At 41.9% G+C, this 24,084-nt stretch overlaps 1 protein-coding gene across 5 annotated transcripts; it reads right to left on the bottom strand.

Annotated features, from left to right (window-relative positions):
• Window positions 1–3,632: 3,632 nt before the first annotated feature.
• On the bottom strand, window positions 3,633–23,848 carry prdm11 (PR domain containing 11). Of its 5 annotated transcripts, XM_029758393.1 has the most exons (9): window positions 23,763–23,848; window positions 23,481–23,593; window positions 21,772–21,887; window positions 20,447–20,547; window positions 17,469–17,728; window positions 17,023–17,090; window positions 16,562–16,749; window positions 6,628–7,179; window positions 3,633–5,942 (listed from the first exon to the last, which is right to left on the bottom strand). In XM_029758393.1, the coding sequence occupies exons 3-9, from the start codon at window positions 21,885–21,887 to the stop codon at window positions 3,781–3,783; spliced, it is 3,447 nt and encodes a 1,148-aa protein (XP_029614253.1). In that variant the 5' UTR covers window positions 23,481–23,593; window positions 23,763–23,848; the 3' UTR covers window positions 3,633–3,780. The 5 variants fall into 5 exon arrangements, with proteins under 5 accessions (XP_029614253.1, XP_029614252.1, XP_029614254.1 ...); XM_029758392.1 differs by lacking the exon at window positions 23,763–23,848 and having other exon boundaries at window positions 23,481–23,730; XM_029758394.1 differs by lacking the exon at window positions 23,763–23,848 and having other exon boundaries at window positions 3,633–5,939; window positions 23,481–23,730.
• Window positions 23,849–24,084: the final 236 nt, after the last annotated feature.

Here is a 24,084-nt window from a genome sequence, read left to right as displayed (position 1 = left end):
AGTACAACAACCATGCAAACAAGCAAGTGTGCGTACCTCTTAAAATTACTACAGTAATTAATTTAAAGGCGAAATCACAGGCTTAAAGCAGTCTGGCTCAGACTGGTATGCCAGGTCGTCATTGTAAATAACAATTTGTTCTTAATTATTTCGCCTGGATAAAGGTTAAATAGATATATATTTTTTTAAATATGCCTTTCAGTAATTGAATTGTGACAATTTAAAACAATATTTTGAAACCAACCAAAAGGTTCAATATAATAACCAAAATTAAGTTCAAATAACTCACTTTCAATATACAAGCAAAAAAGATTCTTTGCCTATTAATGCATGGCCACTTATTAATTTTATATAGTGAATATAAAAGTATAATACATACACAATTTCAATTACATTTCAAACAGTAAAGTCAAAAAGTCTTAGTCATGAAGCAACATGAGAGAAATGATCCCATCAACCTTAGTTAACAGTTACTCATACAGTTCATTCAAACACGGGTACAAATTTAGTGGTTTCTAGGATTTTTAACGCATTTCACTCCACCTAAATGATCTGAGTTTCAGATAACTGATGAAGTATACTATCTCAAAAGTGTTTTCAAAAAGCAAAGCAAAGTTGTCATTATGTCAACACATTCCAGTTTACAAACCCTTCTGAAATCTAAACTTTGGCATGTACGACAACAACAACTGTAGCAGCCACAAATAATATGCAAAATGCATTTTAGCAAAACTTTCTGTCCACTACTTAATTTGGCAATGTCATTAAGTAAATTATATAATAAGATGGGGATAACTTTTCCCCCTCTAAATGGTTCTTGAATTTGGCCATAAATCATAATACATATTGCACTCGTTGTGAATAAATTCTAGTGACATACATTGCATTCAGAAAGTATTCAGACCCGTACCCTTTTCCACATCTTGCGTTTTTTTGCAAATGTTTTAAAAATGAAACAGAAATACCTTATTTACTTAAGTGTTCAGACCCTTTGCTATGAGACTCGAAATTGAGCTCAGGTGCATCCTGTTTCCATTGATCATCCTTGAGATGTTTCTACAACTTGATTGGCCCTTACCTGTGGTAAATTCAATTGATTGGACATGATTTGGAAAGGCACACACCTGTCTATATAAGGTCCCACAGTTGACAGTGCATGTCAAAGCAAAACCCAAGCCATGAGGTCGAAGGAATTGTCTGTAGAGCTACGAGACAGGATTGTGTTGAGGCACAGATCTGGGGAAGGGTACCAAAACATTTCTGCAGCATTGAAGAACACAGTAGCCTCCATCATTCTTAAATGGAAGAAGTTTTGAACCACCAAGACTCTTCCTAGAGCTGGCTGCCCGGCCAAACTGAGCAATTGGAGGAGAAGGGCCTTGGTCATGGAGGTGACCAAGAACCCGATGGTCACTCTGACAAAGCTCCAGAGTTCCGCTGTGGAGATGGGAGAACCTTCCAGAAGGATAACCATCTCTGCAGAACTCCACCAATCAAGCCTTTATGGTAGTGGCCAGACGGAAGCCACTCCTCAGTAAAAAGCACATGACAGCCCGCTTGGAGTTCGCCAAAAGGCACCTAGAGGACTCAGACCATGAGAAACAAGATTCTCTAGTCTGATGAAACCAAGATTGAACTATTTGGCCTGAATGCCAAGCGTTATGTCTGGAAGAAACCTGGCACCATCCCTACGGTGAAGCATGGTGGTGGCAGCATCATGCTGTGGGGATGTTTTTCAGCAGCAGGGACTGGGAGACTAGTCAGGATTGAGGGAAAGAATAACGGAGCGAAGTACAGAAAGATACTCAACAAAAATCAGCTCCAGAGCGTTCAGGACCTCAGACTGGGGTGAAGGTTCACTTTCCAACAGGACAACGACCCTAAGCATACAGCCAAGACAACGCAGGAGTGGGTTCGGGACAAGTCTCTGAATGTCCTTGATTGTCCCAGCCAGAGCCCGTACTTGAACCCGACCGAACATCTCTGGAGAGGACTGAAAATAGCTATACAGCGACGCTCCCCATCCAACCTGACAAAGCTTGAAATGATCTGCAAAAAATGGGAAAAACTCCCCAAACACAGGTGTGCCAAGCTTGTAGTGTCATACCCAAGAAGAATTGAGGCTGTAATCACTGGCAAAGGTGCTTCAACAAAGTACTAAGTAAAGGGTCTGAATACTTATGTAAATGTGATATTTCAGTTTCTTATTTTTAATACATTTGCAACAACAACAAAAAGTTTTTGCTTTGTCATTATGTGGTATTGTGTGTAGATTGATGAAACAACAATTGAATCCATTTTAGAATAAGGTAAAATGTGGAAAAAGTCAAGGGGTCTGAATACTTTTCGAATGCACCCTGTCTTGCATACATGATTTGGCAGAAGTATTACTAAACAAATACTTAAGAATAAATGCAAGAATAAATGCTGCAAGAAATTTAAAGTATAAACAATATATTGAAAACTTTTGGCTAATTTATGGCTATATAAGCTTCACCTTGCAAAATGAATATGATACTTTAATATTAAGCAATAAGGCCAGAGGTGTGGTGTATGGTCAATATGCCACATACCCAAGGTGCCTTAATACTATTATAAACTTGTTACCAACATAATTAGAACAGTAAACAAGTAATTTTGCATCATATCCGTGGTATATTTAAACAATAAGGCCCGAGGGGGTGTGGTATATGGCCAATATACCACGGCTAAGTTCTGTTCTTACACACGACGCAACGAGGAGTGCCTGGACACAGACCTTAGCCGTGGTATATTGGCGAGATACCACAAACCCCCAAGGTGCCTTATTGCTATTATAAACTGGCTACCAACGTAATTAGAGCAGTAAAAATAAATGTTTTGTCATACCCATGGTATACGGTCTGATATACCACGGCTGTCACCCAATCAGCATTCAGGGATCGAACCACCCAGTTTATAATGTCTAATATACCACGCCTTTCATCCAATGAGCATCCAAACTACCTGCTTCATAATGAATAATAGACCTACATTTGTTTAGGCAATTAAAAAAATAATACATTCCCCCCGATGGAATCTTTTAAGACCTATAAAAGCCACAAAAGAAATATCAATCACCACAGCAGTATATACCTGTACAAAAAAAACACTTAAACAAACCATATAATCTCTTGTGACGATGTGTGGCATAGCACCTTGGTTATTTGTGAACTTTCACTTTATCATGACTTTATCACCTTGCAATATGCTGTTATGGCACAATCTCATATAAATGTCATTTGAACCAAACATTTACTACTTTTAAAATAAACCGTAAATGTATAGAAATCAAAGACTTGTTTGAAAGAGAAATAATTTGCATTGTTACAAAAAACATATACTTGAGCTATTAACCTATGGCATTTTCCAAATAATGGTGTTGACTGCAGATTTTAAAAGCCCCACTAAATGATAATGGCCATTTCTAACAGAGTTGATACCAGTGATCAGCACATGCTCTAAATAAGTGCTATATGTTACACATACTTAAATTCAACACTCATACAAACTGATTGTTTTCACTAAGTCAGGTTTGCTGTCTTGCCTTTTAAGACCAACTTTGCCTCCTGAGCTTGACATAAACGTGTGCTCAACAGATTCTACTAGCTAGGTTTCCATTTCCTAAAGTCATGCTGATCAGGCCATTTTAGCAGCAGGGCCATTGCACACTTGTATGGCCAATCACATTATAGCCCAGATCACCCCTCCCCCCGGGATGGCTTTTGGAATAAAGTGAAGTAAAGCCCTGGCTCTCATCAGTCAAATATCAGGGTAGAACTCTGTGTTCACATCCATGCTGTGCAGAACATACTTTTGTTCATTAGCCGACATTCTATTCAGCATTTCAGCTGAGAGTGAATAGCTGTTGCCAGACTTCTCCTCAAACCAGCTGTCCAATGGTCGCTTGCCATCGAAGTTTGCTATTGGCGGCCCGTTGACTGCAAGGGTCAGTAGGTCATTCATCTGGTCCAGCGTCAGCCTTGAGCGGTTATTCTTGCGCACTTTCTGCAGGGACCCCCGGCCCTTGTCACAGCAGGTGGTGGAAGTGGGCAAGACCCTGACAACTTGGAGTATGCGGTTAAGCATAGGGAAGCGCTGCTTGTGCCTGGAGATTTGACTGACCACCTCCTTGAAGCCATTCATGCTGTAGTAGTCGGCTTTGAGGTCCCTCCACTCCACCAGCAGGCTGCCCCGAGCGTCAGTTCTGTCCCGCGACGTCTCTCGGACAGCCGAGGGGATCGCTTCAAGGTGGTCAAAAATTAGCAGGATCTCTTCCTCCCCGAAGGCTCGTAGGTCATCCCTGTTGCGTGGCCAGGTGGTGAGGTCAAGCACACGGCACGCCTTGACCACCGTGCGGCTGTGCATGTCGAGTCGCTGGGACAAGATTCCCTGGCTCTTCTGGCAGATCTTTTCGCGGATGGATTGGAACTTGGATTCGGCGACGCGCAAGTTATTCAGGTCTACGCCGTTGAAGCTTTCGCGGAAGTTCTCCTCAAACTCCTGCAGATACTCCCCAGGGCAGTCCACCAGCTGACCGATCTCATGGATGGCCTCTTCGATCTTGGCGTCTACCTGAGACACCAGCAGGTAGTCCCCCTGAAAGATGAAGGCCAGGCGTGAAAGAACAGCGATGACATCCAGGAGAAAGTATATTAGCTTGACAGACTGATAATCCATGAGGAATTGAAGCAGGGTCAAGGCGATTGCAGCTGCATCTGCCCTCTGCGTTTGGCCGCTGATATCCTTGAGGTGCGCCACCACCTCCAGGTAATCTTTGATAAGGGCATTCAGGACGTTTGGCTCTCCTATAATCCAGCTGACGGCTCGTATATCTCCCAGGAACTCTGTCTCCTCAGACAGCGTGGGGGCGGTAGACCTGAGCTCGGCCATCATGCGAGGGGAGTACCGGTAGAAGCTCAGCAGCTGCTTCAGGTTGTTTTCAAGGTCCTCCAGGCAGGACAGCTCCTTCCCACTGATGGCATCCAGCACCTCCAGGTGAGGACGATGGATCATGACCGGCAAGCAGAGGATCCAGGGGAGCTTCTTCCGTACCGCAATGTACAGATTTGCTCTCAAACTGGAGGAGATGTTGGAGCCATCGACCCCGAGACCGGCTACCAGCATGTCCTGAAGCTTCAGACCAAGCACAGCAAAGGCCCGATCAATGGCCTGGAGGTAGCCATCCACACTGCCAACGCTTAGCCTCTGTAGAGAGAGGAACTCTGTAGCTGGGGGTCCTTCGCTGGTGGTGAACTGCACATAGACGGCAACGGTGTCTGACAGAAGGTCATCATTTTGCCCGTCCATGATGACACTGAGGAAGGGCGACAGGCGTATCCTCTCCGCCAGGTCTTCCTTAAGCGCCCTGGCGATATGGTGGATGAGGATCTGGCAGTCACCTTCGTTCATATACTGGTCGACCACCTTGAGCTCGCACTTCTTGAGCAACTCAGCCAGCGCTCGCAGGTCTGAGAAGGGTCGCCCCTCCAGTGCCAGGTGGTAAGCAGCATTGAACAGCAGCATCATGTTACGACACATCTCCTCTGTCTTCTCCGGGTGCATCCGAAGCTTGTATAGCTGCAGGCACTTTTTGTGCAGGTTGCTTTGGCTGTGCAGCTTGATAGTGTGGATCTTGAACTGCTTGGAGCCGATGATGAAGGCGGAGGTGCGTGAGGACTGGACGGTGTACTGGCGGCAGACATGACACCACATCTCATTGAGGGTTGGCGAGTAGCGCAGGAACCAGAACTTCTTGAGCCATTCCTGCTTGAAGCGGCGTATCCGTCGGCCAGGCCCAGCCAACAGCTTGGAGGAGTCATCAGCAGCCACCATGAGGTCAGCAGTGATGGACTCATCGGCAGAGTCCACATCCTGATCATCCTCATCAAGCACCACGGGAATAGGGGTCATGGCCTCAGCTGCTGAAAAGAATAGGATATAACATTAATATCATCAAAAGACAACCTCAGCAATGCTATCTATCTCTACTGTATCTGTAATGTCTTTTCATTCAACACCTAAGGAAAAGAATGAAGCTTTTCATCCTATTAAGGGAATTTGATCAGATTAATATTATACCAAATCCACAGAATATCAAACACTTCCAAAATGTGTCTAGAAAGGAATAATTTGTTTTAAAACTATAAAATACCAACGATGATAATACTAACCACGGAAATGAACACATCAGTTTTTAATTAATTTAATGTGATTTTAATTTGAGACAAAGTAAAAAGACAAAACGTGCAAACAGATTTTTATTTGAAATCCAATGGAATATACAAAAAACAAACATTCACCACCGCAAAATCAAAAGCAGGAAATCACTGACATATTTCACACACTTAGTTTCTCATAAACCCTGTTGTGTGGTAATTCAATGTTAATTGAACTATTTGGGTTTTTTATCCAGTTTTAGTCTAACCAAAATAATAAAACATGCTTTTCTACTAATGATGAAGATTGTGATATGGGGAAGTCAAATCTTAATTGAAGGTGAATATTAAATGTGAAGAAAATGTCACATCTGAAATTCTGTGCTACAAAGCAGAGGAATAATCTCACCAAATAACCCTTGACACACTGCTCGGTTACTCTGTGACCTACCTTGGAGCTCATCTATTGGTGCCAGCTCAGGGTGGGGTGGTACCTCCACCTGGTCTCCTCCCCTCAGACGAATCACCTCTGCCTCCAGCTCCTGAATCCTCCTCTTCAGCTTCACACAGTTGGGGCAGAACGAGGTAGAAGGCTCCTCATGAATCTGACCAGGGTCGTCTTCGGAATCCTCCATCTTCAGACACCGAACATTAAAGCCCCCCTCCAGGTGCTCTGATGGGTGGAGAACCAGACCAGCCACTTTGCATTCCTCCTGGGCCAGATAGGACTCCCCACTCTGGGAAGTGAGCATGACACGCTGAGCTCTGGTCCGCCTCATGGAGAAGGTGCTGTTCAGGGGGTTTTCCTGGCTCTTGGAGGCCTCCAGAGAGGCTTCCAGGACATCTTTAAAGATGAGGTCGATCTTTTTCTTCTTGGCCTGTGGTTGGCCGTCCCCCTCCTCGCTGGTGTGCTTGCTGAGGCTGCATCTGCCATGCAGAGCTGACCTGAGCACAGGTCCTTTGGTCTCCTCCTGGGCCTCGGATTTCCCAACAGTCAACAGGCCTGGAACACAACAGTGCAGAGTTAGCTGTGTAGAAGTACACCGGTGTATAATATTGCCAACTACTAGTACTATGACAATGGATGTGATAACATACAAAATACCAAGCAGAATGAAAAGAAAAGTAACCTCAGACAAAGACAATGACTAATTCTCTATCCTATAAATAAACGTAACAGCATAAGAAAACGAGAACCTACTTTGCTTACCTGCAGAACCTATGCAGGTAAACGATCCGGAACGTTTTTCCTCTTGGAGAGTATTGTTGCTGGTTAAAAATGGCAACGGTTTAAACAACAGAATGGAAGTTTCAGCCCTATAGAGATTGTTTTGAAATGCCGAAGGTCAAAAGGAGATATGAATAAAATGTCAACTGAAATGATCCCGATGACGTCGCTTTTCATTTTATCAGACATACACTATATGATTTTGCCACGTTTTTGCCTTCCCAGGCAAATTTCCATAATCTGATTAAAATACTAAGACCATAGGCTTGGATCTGGATGTAGGACGTAGCTACTCATATAGCATAAGTGGGTCAACGGTGCACCAACTGGCTAGAGTAGATCTAATCCCCCATGCCAGATTATCAGAGACCTGTTTTGTCAAATAGCAGACGCTTTTCCCAATGGAAATAGTGTTTACTCATTGGTGATTTTTTTTTTACCTGCTCTAATCCATTCTTTTAAAATACAGGTTGTTGGAGTACAGACGGAAACCAGTGGTGATTGTTCACATATTGTCATGGATGTAGGGCACACCCCCTCAATTTGAGCCCTGGATGTAAGAGTCTAGCATGCTGACCAAACCAGCGACATAGTGCGCGCGAGCGTTGCAAAATAAAAGAACACATACATGTTGTTCAATCATTTCATCCAAGCTGCTCTCGCGCGTCAACAGGTGTCTGCGTAGCCAGGCGCTAAAATAGAACATGGTTCTATTTTAGACGCTTGACCGCGCTGCAAGTCCTGTCTCTCCCATCTACTCTTTGGTTGTCTACGAGCATATAGGTCTTCTATAAACTCGGGTACAAGTGCGCATTTCTTGTAGAGGACAACTGTTTGGAGCTGTTACAAAGTCATTAATAATGTTTAAACCCTTTCTCATGCTTGGAGTCTTCACAGATTTGGTAGAAATCATGTGACATAACACACTACCTTTCTTTCCTTACATTTATGATATTGCTGTTTGTCATTATATCATATACTAAGCATTTAACAATTGAATTACACACTGAACTTGATCCTGTAAAATTCCTGGATATTGCTGTCGGACTCTTTTGTATGGCGATCTTGGAAGTGCACTGTAACCTCGTAACATTTCACAGCTCCCTATGTTACGGTGTGAAAACAGTTTTCAATGGCACACATATCCAAAATAATGTATGGATTGCAAAATCAAATGCTTCTAACAGAAAGAGTAACTTTAACAAGATGAATCAAACCAAAATGTATACTGTCATTAATGGGGTTCTTCAATAATTAAGCATAATAGTAGTTGGGTGAGCATTTGATGTTGTTGGGTGAGCTGTTTAGTTATGTGGGGAAATTATCGTGCAACAGCTAATTCAGGAAAGGATTTCCTGAATGACAGCCAAGTGATAAAGAACTGGTGTAAAACGGCACGCAATTGAACAGCCAAAGTACGAAAATTATTTCATTTCTCAATTTCTGATTATGATTTAGTGTGTAATGACTTATTAATGAACTGTGATTCCTGTAAATGGTTAGCTGACTGATACACTACATGACCAAAAGTATGTGGACACCTGCTCGGCACACATTCCAAAATCATGGCCATTAATATGGAGTTGGCCCCCCCTTTGCTACTATAACAGCCTCCACTCTTCTGGGAAGGCTATCCACTAGATGTTGGAACATTGCTGTGGGGACTTGCTTCCATTCAGCCTCAAGAGCATTAGTGAGGTCGGGCAGTGATGTTGGGCGATTAGGCCTGGCTTGCAGTCGGCGTTCCAATTCATCCCAAAGGTGTTTGATGGGGTTGAGGTCAGGGCTCTGTGCAGGTAAGTCAAGTTCATCCACACCGATCTCTACAAACCATTTCTGTATGGACCTCGCTTTGTGAACGGGGGCATTGTCATGCTGAAACAGGAAAGAGCCTTCCCCAAACTGTTGCCACAATGTTGGAAGCACAGAATCGTCTAGAGTGTCATTGTATGCTGTAGCGTTAAGCTTACCCTTCACTGTAACTAAGGGGCCTAGCCCGAACTATGAAAAACAGCCCCAGACAATTATTCCTCCTCCACCAAACTTTACAGTTGGCACTATGCATTCGGGCAGGAGGCGTTCTCCTGGCATCCGCCAAACCCAGATTGTCCGTCTGCCAGATGCTGAAGCGTGATTCATCACTCCAGAGAACGCATTTCTACTGCTCCAGAGTCTAATGGCTTTACACCACTCCAGCTGACGCTTGGCATTGCGCATGGTGATCTTAGGCTTGTGTTCGGCTGCTCGGACATGGAAAACCATTTCATGAAGCTCCCGACAAACAGTTCTTGTGCTGACATTGCTTCCAGAGGCAGTTTGGAACTCGGTATTGAGTTTTGCAAAAGAGAACAGATGCTTTTTACGAGCTTCAGCTCTCAGCGGTCCCGTTCTGTCAGCTTCTGTGGCCTACCACTTCGCAGCTGAGCCGTTGTGGCGCCTAGACGTTTCCACTTCACAATAACAGCACTTAAGAAATTTGGCTTGGCACCTAAAACCCTCAAAAACTTTTACAGATGCATAATTGAGAGCATCCTGTCGGGCTGTATGACCGCCTGGTACGGAAAATGCACCGCCTGCAACCGCAGGGCTCTCTAGAGGGTGGTGCGGTCTGCCCAACGCATCACCAGGGGCAAACTACCTGCCCTCCGGGACACCTACAGCACCCAATATCACAGGAAGGCCAAAAAGATCATCAAGGACAACAACCACCCGAGCCACAGCCTGTTCACCCGGCTATCTTCCAAAAGGCGAGGTCAGTACAGGTGCATCAAAGATCTCAAAGCCATCAGACTGTCAAATAGCCATCACTAGCACATTGGAGGCTGCTGCCTATATACATAGACTTTAAATCACTGGCCACTTTAATAAATGGAACACTAGTCACTTTAATAATGTTTACATATTTTGCATTACTCATCTCATATACAGTTGAAGTCGGAAGTTTGCATACACCTTAGCCAAATACATTTAAACTCAGTTTTTCACAATTCCTGACATTTAATCATTGTAAAAATTCCCTGTTTTACGGTCACCACTCTATTTTAAGAATGTGAAATGTCAGAATAATAGCAGAGAGAATGATTTATTTCAGCTTTTATTTCTTTCATCACATTCCCAGTGGGTCAGAAGTTTACATACACTCAATTAGTATTTGGTAGCATTGCCTTTAAATTGTTTTAACTTGGGTCAAACGTTTCGGGTAGCCTTCCACAAGCTTCCCACAATAAGTTGGGTTAATTTTGGCCCACTCCTCCTGACAGAGCTGGTGTAACTGAGTCAGGTTTGTAGACCTCCTTTTTCAGTACTGCCCACAAATCTTCTATAGGGTTGAGGTCAGGGCTTTGTGATGGCTGCTCCAATACCTTGACTTTGTTGTCCTTAAGCCATTTTGCTTTGGAAGTATGCATTGTCCATTTGGAAGACACATTTGCGACCAAGCTTTAACTTCCTGACTGATGTCTTGAGATGTTGCTTCAATATATCCACATAATTGTCCCTCCTCATGAAGCCATCTATTTTGTGAAGTTCACCAGTCCCTCCTGTAGCAAAGCACCCCCACAACATGATGCTGTCACCCCCGTGCTTCACGGTTGGGATGGTGTTCTTCGGCTTGCACGCCTCCCCCTTTTTCCTCCAAACATAACAATGGTCATTATGGCCAAACAGTTCTATTTATGTTTCATCAAACCAAAGGATATTTCTCCAAAAAGTACGATCTTTGTCCCCATGTGCAGTTGCAAACCGTAGTCTGGCTTTTTTATGGCAGTTTTGGAGCAGTGGCTTCTTCCTTGCTGAGCGGCCTTTCAGGTTATGTCAATATAGGACACGTTTTACTGTCGATATAGAAACTTTTGTACCCGTTTCCTCCAGCATCTTCACAAGGTCCTTTGCTGTTGTTCTGGGATTGATTTGCACTTTTTGCACCAAAGTACGTTCATCTCTAGGAGACAGAACGTGTCTCCTTCCTGAGTGGTATGACGACTGTGTGGTCCCATGGTGTTTATACTTGCGTACTATTGTTTGTACAGATGAACGTGGTAGGTCTTGGCTGATTTCTTTTGATTTTCCCATGATGTCAAGCAAAGAGGCACTTAGTTTGAAGGTAGGCCTTGAAATACATCCACAGGTACACCTCCAATTGACTCAAATTATGTACATTAGCCTATCAGAAGCTTTTAAAGCCATGACATCGTTTTCTGGAATTTTCCAAGCTGTTTAAAGGCACAGTCAACTTCTGACCCACTGGAATTGTGATACAGTAAGTGAAATAGTCTGTCTGTAAACAATCTTTGGAAAAATTACTTGTGTCATGCACAAAGTAGATGTCCTAACCGACTTGCCAAAACCATAGTTTGTTAACAAGAAATTTGTGGAGTGGTTGAAAAACTAGTTTTAATGACTCCAACCTAAGTGTATGTAAACTTCCGACTTCAACTGTATTGTATTCTACAGTATCTTAGTCTATGCCGCTCTGACATTGCTCGTCCATATATTTATATATTCTTAATTCCATTCTTTTACTTAGATATGTGTGTATTGTTGTGAAATTGTTAGATATTACTTGTTTGATACTACTGCACTGTTGGAGCTACAAACACAAGCATTTCGCTACACCCGCAATAACAACTGCTAAACACGTGTATGTGACCAATACAATTTGATTTGATTTGACTTAGTCGACCAGGGCAGCTCTAGCAGGGTAGAAATTTGACGAACTGACTTGTTGGAAAGGTGGCCTCCTAGGATGGTGCTACGCTGAGTCACTGAGCTCTTCATTAAGGCCATTCTACTGCCAATGTTTGTCTATGGAGATTGCAGGGCTGTATGCTCGATTTTACACACCGGTCAGCAACGGGTGTGGCTGAAATAGACGAATCGACTAATTTGAAGGGGGGTCCACATACTTTTTCATATATGTAGTGTATATGACTAGCTTCCGAACCATTGATAATCTTATTCAATGATGCAATACAGCCAAAACAACAGTATCTATTGCTAGACTAGAGATTAGAGGTCGACCGATTATGATTTTTCAACGCCGATACTGATCATTGGAGGACCAAAAAAAGCCGATACCGATTAATCGGACGATTTTTATAATAATGACAATTACAACAATACTAAATGAACAATGAACACTTATTTTAACTTAATATAATACATTTAGTCTCAAAAAAATAATGAAACACGTTCAATTTGGATTAAATAATGCAAAAACAGTGTTGGAGAAGAAAGTAAAAGTGCAATATGTGCCATGTAAAAAAGCTAACTTTTATGTTCCTTGCTCAGAATATGAAAGCTGGTGGTTCCTTTTAACATGAGTCTTCAATATTCCCAGTTAAGATGTTTTAGGTTGTAGTTATTATAGGAATTATAGGACTATTTCTCTCTATACCATTTGTATTTCATATACCTTTGACTATTGGATGTTCTTATAGGCACTATAGTATTGCCAGCCTAATCTCGGGAGTTAATAGGCTTGAAGTCATAAACAGCGCTGTGTCTCAAGCATTGCTAAGAGCTGCTGGCAAACGCAGGAAAGTGTTTGAATGAATGCTTACAAGCCTGCTGCTGCCTACCACCGCTCAGTCAGACTGCTCTATCAAATATCAGATCATAGACTTAATTATAATAAACACACAGAAACACAAGCCTTATGTCATTAATATGGTCAAATCCAGAAACTATCATTTCGAAAAAACAAAACGTTTATTCGTTCAGTGAAATACGGAACCGTTACTTATTTTATTGAACGGGTCGGCATCCATAACTCTAAATATTGCTGTTACATTGCACAACCTTCAATGTTATGTCATAATTATGTAACATTCTGGCAAGTTAATTACAGTCTTTGTTAGGAAGAAATGGTCTTCACACAGTTCGCAACGAGCCAGGCGGCCCAAACTGCTGCATATACCCTGACTCTGCTTGCACTGAACGTAAGAGAAGTGACACAATTTCCCTAGTTAATATTGCCTGCTAACATTTTTTTTTAGAAGTAGGCTGTGATTCGATGATAAATTAACAGGCACCGCATTTATTATATGCAATCTCGGACAAGCTAGTTAAACTAGTAATATGGTCAACCATGTGTAGTTAACTAGTGATTATGTTAAGATTGATTGTTTTTTATTAAGATAAGTTTAATGCTAGCTAGCAATTTACCTTGGCTCCTTGCTGCACTCGCATAACAGGTAGTCAGCCTGCCACGCAGTCTCCTCGTGGATGGCAATGTAATCGGCATCCAAAAATGCAGATTACCGATTGTTATGAAAACTTGAAATCAGCCCTAATTAAAAATCGGCCATGTCGATTAATCGGTCGACTGCTACTAGAGATATGCCCCTGGCTATAGTTAGTCTAAATAGCTGGACTGAAACAAAGGTGTGAATAGTAGACATGTAAATATATCCTTTCACTGTTTACATCAGGTCTTCAACTACCCAGAACTGTCTGATCAGCCTGATAGGGTGCCAAGGGTGTGTCCAGCTTACACCTGTGCAAATCCATGTGTGTATAGCAATGGAATGAAACATCCAACCAATGCAGTAGGTCCACCAGAGGGTTGTGGGGTCCTGCCAGAAGCAACCCCCTACCCCTAGACACTTGTGGAGATCTGGACAGGTGTAAGCAATACAGCCAAAATTCCACCAACCCTTTCAGAGGGTAAGTAGGAGCTCTCACTATGTTACCACCCATCAAGCCCTCTCAGATCTCCACAAGTGTCTAGACTATGGACAGTAGGGGCCTACCACTTCTAGACAGGATATGGGTATTATGGCAGCGCAGTCAGTCAGCCTGGCACTGTCTAAAAATGTTGAAGGGACAGTGCAGTTAAAAAAAACTTGATGTAGCTTTTTTTTAAATGATATTTCCACACACACACACACACGCACACACGCACACACGCGCACACACGCTAAGCGATAAGGCCAGGATGATATCAGTATCTCAATATTTTTTTACATGGCAAAAATGAAAACACGAAGCAGACCAAACACAGCAGGTTTTTAAAGGACCAAAGTATGTAAAATAGTGTGCTATAGCTTGGAAAATAAATGTGTGACTGAATGACAACATGTTTCCAACATTAAGGCTGTTTTCCTAAAGAAGTTAAATCCACTAAGTATTTTGTTTCCTTGCCACGATGCTAACGAGTATCGCGAAACTGGTATAGTCCTGGCCCTACTATGAGGTCGAAATAACCCTCTGAGATTGAAAATTATGATAATGCTCTTTTTGTGTAAGAGCTGTTTGAAAAAAATGCCTGGAATTTCAGCCTGTTCAGGTGGGATGGAACTTTTGGCCCACATCATGACATCACAATGTGAACTGATTATAATAGACCAATGACTGTTCATCTGGGTAAGGGGATGGGCTATGTATGTAAAAATCTTCACATTTGTTTCCTAACGCCTATACGATCAGACTGGGCATTTCAAGAGCAGAAGGAAGCTCAGGAAAATAAATGATAAAAAAATACTTTTAAGTTATTTTCATTAAATAAACAGTCATTTATTAGACATACAGTGATGATTAAATAAAATGACAAAGACTTCATGGGGGCTTTAATAGCAGTCAAATACTTGCTTCCACTGTCCTTGGGTGAATCTCAATTGAGATTCTCCCCTTTGTTTCCCCCATTCCCCACCTTCCTCTCAAAGAACATTGTGGGAGAAGAGTGAAGGTTCCTCCCCTCAGGCTACAATGCACTTTCAAGGAAAGGCAAGGAGTGGAAGAAACAAGGCCAGAGGAAGCAAGAATTTGATGGGTAGTTTTCAGACACAGACTCACACACACAATGCCTGAAGAGTTTACTAATTATAGCGATTTAATTATTGGTTATTTCTATTGTCTATAATGGGTTTTGCCAACAAAATATTTTTTTATTATATTATATCAATTATTATAACATAGCAATGCTGTTGTTTATCTTTTTCATTCTTCAGGAATGTTTAGCATGGTTATAAATGATAGAGACGTTGACTAAAGCACAAAAAGAACTGGCAACAAGGCATGACGAAGAAACACGCGGTGTACATGTTTCTTGGGACATTTTGAATGACATGTAGATGTTTTGTTGTTGCTACGTAGAGTTATGGTCTCATTGTGCCTACCTAGACGTTTATTCCTGTAACTACACGTGAAGCTGCAAGAAAATTATCATTAAAATGTATATCTAATCATTTTGAAATGTTGACCCTGATGTCACACATTGGCCCCTTCATTAATAGAAAGACCATAATACACACGTTGGTGATTGAAAGTTGGTGGTGGTAATGCACCTTTGTTGCCAACCGCCATATAAAATCCACAGAAGCAGCCAGATGAACGAGGAGAGATTAATCAAAGAAAACTAACTAGGTTTCCCCTTTTTATCTGTGGATTAATTGTCAGAGTAGAGAACACACAATTTTGTGCGACTCAAAATGGGTCAAAATTCAACAAAAGATTGTTAAAAAAGGACCATTTGAATTTCAGGTAAAATAACAGCCCGATGTTAATCTCCCAGGACAAATTAGCAAGCAACAGCAAGCTAGCTACATTTCCATTAATGTTTCATGTGTGTTTTGACCTGTCCCCAAATGTACAGTTGGTTCAGGTATTTTAACCTGCGTGTCATGAAATAGTCTGGTGGGGATAGACAAAGTCAACATGCATACGATGGCGCATGCAGATGCACGCGGAGACGGTTTGGTCAGCATGAAGGAGTCAATCGCACCATCGCGTGGTGAAGTTATATCATCCCAGGATGCTCAAGGAGCATGGATAATAACTGTACTTAATTTGAGCTTTGAATTAAATTGAGTTTATTCAAGGAAATTTGTGATGAACATTTCATGTTTTGTAGTTTAAGAAAACCTTATTCAATGGCTTATGAACTTAGCATCGGATTAAATCATTGTACTGACCGAGACAGGTTTTGCGTCCATCCAAGATTCAAAAAGAAATGAAAAAGTACAAAAATATTGTGCAGTGTTGTTTGAATTCGAAATCTCCCCCGATCCACACTGGCCGTCATAATCGCTCCAAAAGAAGTCAATGGAACACAAATAACACTAGTTTTACTACTGACGGATATTTCTTTCACAAAGTCAGTCATTTTGAGCAGCAATATGAGAAGCAAATTGAAATACATTTCAGGGGGACGTCTCACCTGTGTCCAGGTTGTGGCCAATACTGTCCTGCGAGACACTGTGGAGCCGCCTCATGTAGTCATCGCTGTACCACACACGGAGCTTCTCTCCTGCCGACAACTGCCGACACACACGGAAATATATATGTTCTCCATGCTGGAAGGCTGTCATGTTCCTCTCATTCTCATCCGACGAATTACGTATATACCTGGTGGCAACAAAAACCCATAAATATCATTTAGTTGCATTAGTCATTGATACAACATAGGTTGCAGCATACCACATGTTTTAAGCAATGAACATACAGTCAACCAATTCAATTATACCGGATTTTTACAACCCTCATATATGCTGTCCTCTCACGTTCCTTGAATACTCATCACGGATGTCAAAGTGTCACAGCTGATTAAGATCCTCTGTTTCTGTTCAACTCTAATCTCAAAACTGAGAGGTTTATGTATGATCAACATGTAAATTATACCTCATCCAGTTGGCTTTAGTTTCATCACTGCCATCAATGGATTTGTATGTGTTGTTCTCATCAACGATCTAAGAGAGTAAGGATGAAATGGTGTGGTCGATGCTTTAGAAGAGATGAGAGCTCAAGGATGAGATACATTCTCTGGAGAAAGATAAGATCCCAGACATGTTTAAGCCTTAATCACACTGAACGATGTGGCTACAAATGTCTAACATGCAAAGTTGGGTTAGGACCACTGATAACATTTTAATAATGACTTTCATGAATAAACTTTAATGAAATGAATAAGCTATTATAAATGCTTAAAAACATTGACAAATAATGAAATATTTATTTATTAATAGTTAATTAAAATGCTTATTTTGTGAAAGTTACTGGATGACTTCCAGGAAAAGTCCCTGCACCACATGCTGCACCTAAGAGAGTGGGGATGTTGTTCGACTCACCATCCAAGAGAAAAACCCTGAGGAATAGTCCTTAGATACCAACTCCCCCTGATACGGACCAAAGAGTGCCCCCTTGGGGATGCCCGCATCTATGCAGCACACATCCACCTCCTCCTCCTCCCGGACGAGCTCTATTCCCGAGGGCACTGTGAGGGAAGCCCGGTTGGGCACCCCCAGTGCCACTGGTGTGTCTGGCACAAAGACCGGAGGACCATGGTTTGGGCATTCCTCCAAGAAATACTCTTTGCACTCCTCACAGACTGAAAAAAAGTGGACATTGGGTAAATCCATTTGAATTAAAATCACTTTTTGACAGCATTCCTTTTATTTGAAAGAACACACAGAATCAGAACTGGGAACAAAAAGGATCTACCCTGTTCCGGAACAGAAACGTTATTGTAAAAGCATGTGATGTGATTAATAACGCTCTTTTACATTCCGGTTTCCCAGTCCCACAAAAAAAACAAAGCGCTTATGCAAACCCCCCCTTCTGTCAATCAGAAAATTTTTCCAGTGTCTAACTGCCAGCTGAAAATCTTTGTCTCCCAGTCCCTGCTGCTTGGCATTCAGGCCAAATAGTTCAATCTTGGTTTCATCAGACTAGAGAATCTTGTTTCCCATGGTCTGAGTCCTCTAGGTGCCTTTTGGCGAACTCCAAGCGGGTTGTCATGTGCCTTCTACTGAGGAGTGCCTTCCGTCTGGCCACTCTACTATAAAGGCCTGATTGGTGGAGTGCTGCAGAGATGGTTGTCCTTCTGGAAGGATCTCCCATCCCCACACAGGAACTCTGGAGCTCTGTCAGACTGATCATCGGGTTCTTGGTCACCTCCCTGACCAAGGCCCTTCTCCTCCAATTGCTCAGTTTGGCCGGGCAGCCAGCTCTAGGAAGAGTCTTGGTGGTTCCAAACTTTTTCCATTTAAGAATGATGGAGGCCACTGTGTTCTTGGGGACCTTCAATGCTGCAGAAATGTTTTGGTACCCTTCCCCAGATCTGTGCCTCGACACAATCCTGTCTCATAGCTCTACAGACAATTCCTTCGACCTCATGGCTTGGGTTTTGCTCTGGCATGCACTGTCAACTGTTGGACCTTATATAGACAGATGTGTGTGCCTTTCCAAATAATTTCCAATTAACTGAATTTGCCACAGGTGGACTCCAATCAAGTTGTATAAACATCTCAAGGATGATCAATGGAAACAGGATACACCTGAACTCAATTTCGAGTCTCATAGCAAAGGGTCTGAAAACTTATGTAAATACGTCTTTTTATTTTTTATTAATACATTTGCAAAAATGTCTAAAAACCTGTTTTCTCTTTGTCATTATGGGTATTGTGTGTAGATTGATGAGGATTTTTTTTTTATTTAATCCATTTTAGAATAAGGCTGTAATGGAAAAAAAAATGGAAAAAGTCAAGGGGTAGGAACACTTTCCAAATGCACTGATATACACACACACACACACACACACACACACACACACACACACACACACACACACACACACACACACACACACAACCGTTCAAAAGTTAGAAATGTCCTTGTTTTTGAAAGAAAAGCAAATGTTTTGTCCATTAAATTTGGGGTTACTTAGAATTTTTTTGGGTCCATTAAAATAACATCACATTGATCAGAAATACAGTGTAGACATTGTTAACGTTGTAAATGACTATTATAGCTGGAAACAGCTGATTCTTTATGGACTATCTACATAGGCGTACAGAGGCCCATTATCAGCAACCATCACTCTGGCGTTCCAATGGCACTAAAATGGATTAAACGAATTAGCTAATCCAAGTTTATAATTTTAAAAGGCTAATTGATCATAGGAAAACCATTTTGCAATTATGTTATCACAGCTGAAAACTGTGTGCTGATTAAAGAAGCAATAAAACTGGCCTTCTTTAGACTAGTTGAGTATCTGGAGCATCAGCATTTGTGGGTTCGATTACAAGCTCAAAATGGCCAGAAACAAATAACTTTATTCTGAAACTCGTCAGTCTATTCTTGTTCTGAGAAATTAAGGCTATACCATGCGAGAAATTGCCAAGAAACTGAAGATCTCATACAACGCTGTTTACTACTCCCTTCACAGAACAGCGCAAACTGGCTCTAACCAGAATAGAAAGAGGAGTGGGAGGCCCCGGTGCACAACTGAGCAAGAGGACAAGTACATTAGAGTGTCTAGTTTGAAAAACAGACGCCTCACAAGTCCTCAACTGACAGCTTCACTAAATAGTACCCGCAAAACACCAGTCTCAACGTCAACAGTGAAGAGGCAACTCCGGGATGCAGGCCTTCAAGGCAGAGTTGCAAAGAAAAAGCCCTATCTCAGACTGGCCAATAAAAATAAAATATTAAGATGGGCAAAAGAACAGACACTGGACAGAGGAACTCTGCCTAGAAGGCCAGCATCCCGGAGTCGCCTCTTCACTGTTGACGTTGAGACTGGTGTTTTGCGGGTACTATTTAATGAGGCTGCCAGAAAACTCAGCCTAAATAAATAGAAAATGGTGCATTGATCCTGAGTGTGAGGAGATTCCTTTTAATTTCAGTGTTACTTTTATCTCCTGCACTTTCGGGTGTGCGACAGATTCTCTCAAAATTCGAGCATTTGAAAGTTGATATTTCGATTGTAAATTTTTAAAAGATATCAATCTCAAGCGTTTATCTTTTCCAGTGAAGACATGGATGTCTCATGATATGGTGGGGTATGCAAAATGTGAAAACTTTGAGCACCTTTATCTCGTGAAGGTTTTGGCATTCAGGTCCAAAAAGTCACTTTCTGTGAACTTCTACGATGGGCAAAAAATGTATGGAAGGTTTCATTCAAATCAAAATGGATGCTGTCAAAAAGTGATTGAATTCAAATGGCTTTACCTCATTACAATTATTACCCTATGGATCTGTTTTTGATGTGAGTATACATCAATGTTCAGCGTGAGAATTGCTGGAAAAATATGATGACACTTACACCAGAAGTCTACTTTTTGGTGGCTCTCACTGGCACCGTGCTCGTGATCAACCTTGAGTTTCTTGCTTGGTTCCTCGGACTCACACTCGTCTTTGATTAGGCTGTGGTAAGACACATACAGTACATTATTATTTAATGATACACTACATGGGGTTGAAAAGCTTCTCTTCAACAAAGAACAATGCAACACTGCATAACTGAATACTAGTCAACTTGGTTGCTGCCTAATCCCAAAACCTTTATGAGAAACATGACAAGAAATGGCTGTTTATGTCTGCATGTCAACAGCGCATATTGGGTCATGATTGCAATGTGTCCCAATATCTTTTTCAACTGTCCCGTTATCTGGTTTGAATGACCATTCTAGAATGCCCTTCTAGCCAATCAGAAATTAGTACTCAACAATGCCGTGGTATAAGGGCAGTATAATGTACAGTTAACTCTGTTGATGCTGATGTGAATGTACACTGAAAAAATATAAACGCAACATGTAAAGTGTTGGTCCCATGTTTCATGAGCTGAAATAAAAGATCCCAGAGATTTTCCAAACGCACAAAAAGCGTATTTCTCTCAAATTGTGCACACATTTGTTTACATCCCTGTTAGTGAGCGTTTATCCTTTGCCAAGATAATCCATCCACCTGACAGGTGTGGCATATCAACAAGCTGATTAAACAGCATGATCATTACACCTTGTGCTGGGGACAATAAAAGGCCACTCTAAAATGTGCAGTTGTGTCACACAACACATTGCCCTCAAGTTGAGGGAATGTGCAATTGGCGTGCTGACACTGCAGTAATGTCCACCAGAGCTGTTGCCAGAGAATGTATTGTTAATTTCTTTACCATAAGCCACCTCCCAACATCATTTTAGAGAATTTGGCAGTACGTCCAACCAGCCATACAACCGCAGACCACATGTATGGGGTCATGTGGGCGAGCGGATTGCCGATGTCAACGTTGTGAACAGAGTGCCCCATTGTGGCAGTGGGGTTATGGTATGGGCAGGCATAAGCTACGGACAATAACACAATTGCATTTTATCAATGGCAATTTGAATGCACAAAAATACCATGACAAGATCCTGAGGCCCATTTTTATTAAGGTATATGTGATCAACAGATGCATATCTGTATTCCCAGTCATGTGAAATGCATAGATTAAGGCATAATGCATTTATTTCAAATGACTGATTCCCTCATACTGTACGAACTGTAACTCAGTAAAATAAATGAAATTGTTGCATTTATATTTTTGTTCAGTATATATAAAATCAGTCAGGACAGCTTGTTTGTCTGTGAGGCTGGTGAGGAGCATCACCCTACCTGGTGCTGCTGTTGGGCCCGGCTTCTGAGGATGGCTCGGTTTGATAGGCAGACGATGCTGCCATTGTGGAGGGAAGTGGGCCCACTGAGTGCAAATTCAGTCCCACATAATTCATCTGCAAATAACACAAGGAAAAACAGTGACCTACATACAACCTCATACACCGTATACTGTCAGAGCTTACCAGCTTAGTCCAAAAAAACAGAAATTATTTACCTCCACTTCCTTCAGCCATTCTTATGGGCAAAATTAATAGGGTTTTGGAATAAACTCAGAAATAAGGTGTTAACACAGGTTTATAAAATCTTACACGTTTTGATCTGAGATAATATCAGTCAGTTCCCGAGTGGCGGTCACTCTGTCAATATCACTCAGGCTCCCGAGTGGTGGAGCGGTCCAAGGCACTGCATTTCAGCGCAAGAGGCGTCACTACAGTCCCTGGTTCAAATCCAGGCTGTATCACAACTTGTCGTAATTGGGAGTCCCATATTGCGGCGCACAATTGGTCCTGCGTCGTCCAGGGTTTGTTCTTAACTTTATTTATTTAACTAGGCAAGTCAGTTAACATAACCTTTATGAAGCTGTGCTTTGTGGTTGTTTTACATAAATGCTTCAAAATCCACAAAAAGTGACGTTAGCTGATGAAGATGATCTCATAGAACAAGCCTCACATAGCAAATTAGCCAAAAAAAAAAAATGTGTTGACCAAATTCGATACTCATTACCTCCATACAAAAATTACCCACTTGGTGGTGTCATTTTCGTGGACCAATTTTAGACAGGGAGCTCGGACTCGAAAATGTTAGACATGTTTTATTATTAACTAGGTAAATCAGTTAAGGACAAATTCTTATTTACAATGACGGTCTGGGAACAGTGGGTTAACTGTCTAAATCTCTGATTTAAGACTTCAGAGCGTTTAAGACACTAGGAACTCGGGGAAAAAACGAGGTCCGACAAGGTAAAATCGTTTTGAATGGTCATTCAACTCGGAATTCCAAGTCGGGAACTCGGGCCTCTTTCCAGAATTCCGACTTTCCGACCATGGTTTTGAACGCGAAATATGCCCTCTCGCTTCACCTCTTCCGCTCTGACTCAATGCAATAGGGGAAACTGTAATTAACATCCAGTCTTTGAAATGTATACATTTTAAAAATGAGTACAGTTTCTCATAATGCAAGATGCATTCAATGGCAAAAAAACATTACAGACCAAGCAAATATGTTTACATTGTAAACATATCATAATGCAAAGTTTGTATTCTGAGAACAACGCAACCCGGGATATCTGGACATCAAACGTTCGAAGTGACCGCAAGAAACCCATGTCCGCCCCACACGGTTGTTGGTAATGCACCTTCCGGCACAAATCCCCACAAATATTTCGGCAGCGAAATCTAATTGGTCGGTAAGACTGCCGCTCTCAGTAGGCTCGAGTTTAGTGAGTAGAGAGACACGGAACATAAACGGGCTACAATGATACTAAAAAAAATGTTTAAAAACTTACACCTATCGCCAAAGTTTGCTGTTCCTACACAATAACAAGGAAAAGCACAGCAACATGTATGCTATGTGACAGACTCCAGCTGTGTCTTGCACTGCGCTATTCCCAGATATTTCCTCGGTTCCTGTCTGCAGGCAATTGGCAATTTGCCTAACGCTTTCGGAAGCCATTTTTCATTGGCCACATTGGCTAGTAAGACACTCACCTTCTACAGAATCTGCAGTGCTTCGGACGGTCTGCGATGAACACGTTATCCCCCGACCCCAACTCAAGCCTCTGTAATCCTCGCCGTTGACGGACCGCCACTCTTTGATTTCACTAGTCCAGGGCAATGCAGTGTTTATTAGAAATAATTGCTACGAGTCAACCGCTTCGACCACCATCTTTTTATTACAGGAAATGACATGGAAAACGGAAGAAAGCTACTTGAATTCAGAGATGAAAGGCGCAGTACAAAAATATGTATCGCTGGTGAAAAATTACTCACCTTTTGTGTAACGCGCATTGCTGGAGCTGCTGTCTGGGCGTGAGAGAAACAACCTTGAGGCGGAATGCTCAGCAACTAAACTGTAGAATTGTTCCAAGCTAAAAGTAAATTAAGTTTTACAGGGCACATGGAGAAACTGACCTCAATTGTTATGTCCTCAGACTGGTTTCGGCACTATGGTTGAAATAATTGAAAAATGTACACAATCAAACCAGACCTCAACAGTTAATGGACAATCACAAGACGAGATTGAAATGTAAATGAGAGTTGAGTAAAACTAAATAGTTAAATTGTAGAACAAAACATTTAATTTTGCAGAAAC

Source organism: Salmo trutta, chromosome 7 (genome assembly GCF_901001165.1).
Source record: "Salmo trutta chromosome 7, fSalTru1.1, whole genome shotgun sequence".
Lineage (NCBI taxonomy): Eukaryota > Metazoa > Chordata > Actinopteri > Salmoniformes > Salmonidae > Salmo > Salmo trutta.
This window is presented reverse-complemented; position numbering and strand designations above follow the sequence as displayed.

What these genes read in the sequence shown, in the direction of transcription:
- prdm11 (XM_029758393.1), bottom strand. Translation starts at nt 21,887, where the DNA reads ATGAATTATGTGGGACTGAATTTGCACTCAGTGGGCCCACTTCCCTCC. An exon ending in GGGCCCAACAGCAGCACCAG is followed by an intron (nt 20,548 to 21,771) that starts GTAGGGTGATGC and finishes GTCTTACCACAG; the next exon opens with CCTAATCAAAGACGAGTGTG. An exon ending in CAGGGTTTTTCTCTTGGATG is followed by an intron (nt 17,091 to 17,468) that starts GTGAGTCGAACA and finishes TTACTCTCTTAG; the next exon opens with ATCGTTGATGAGAACAACAC.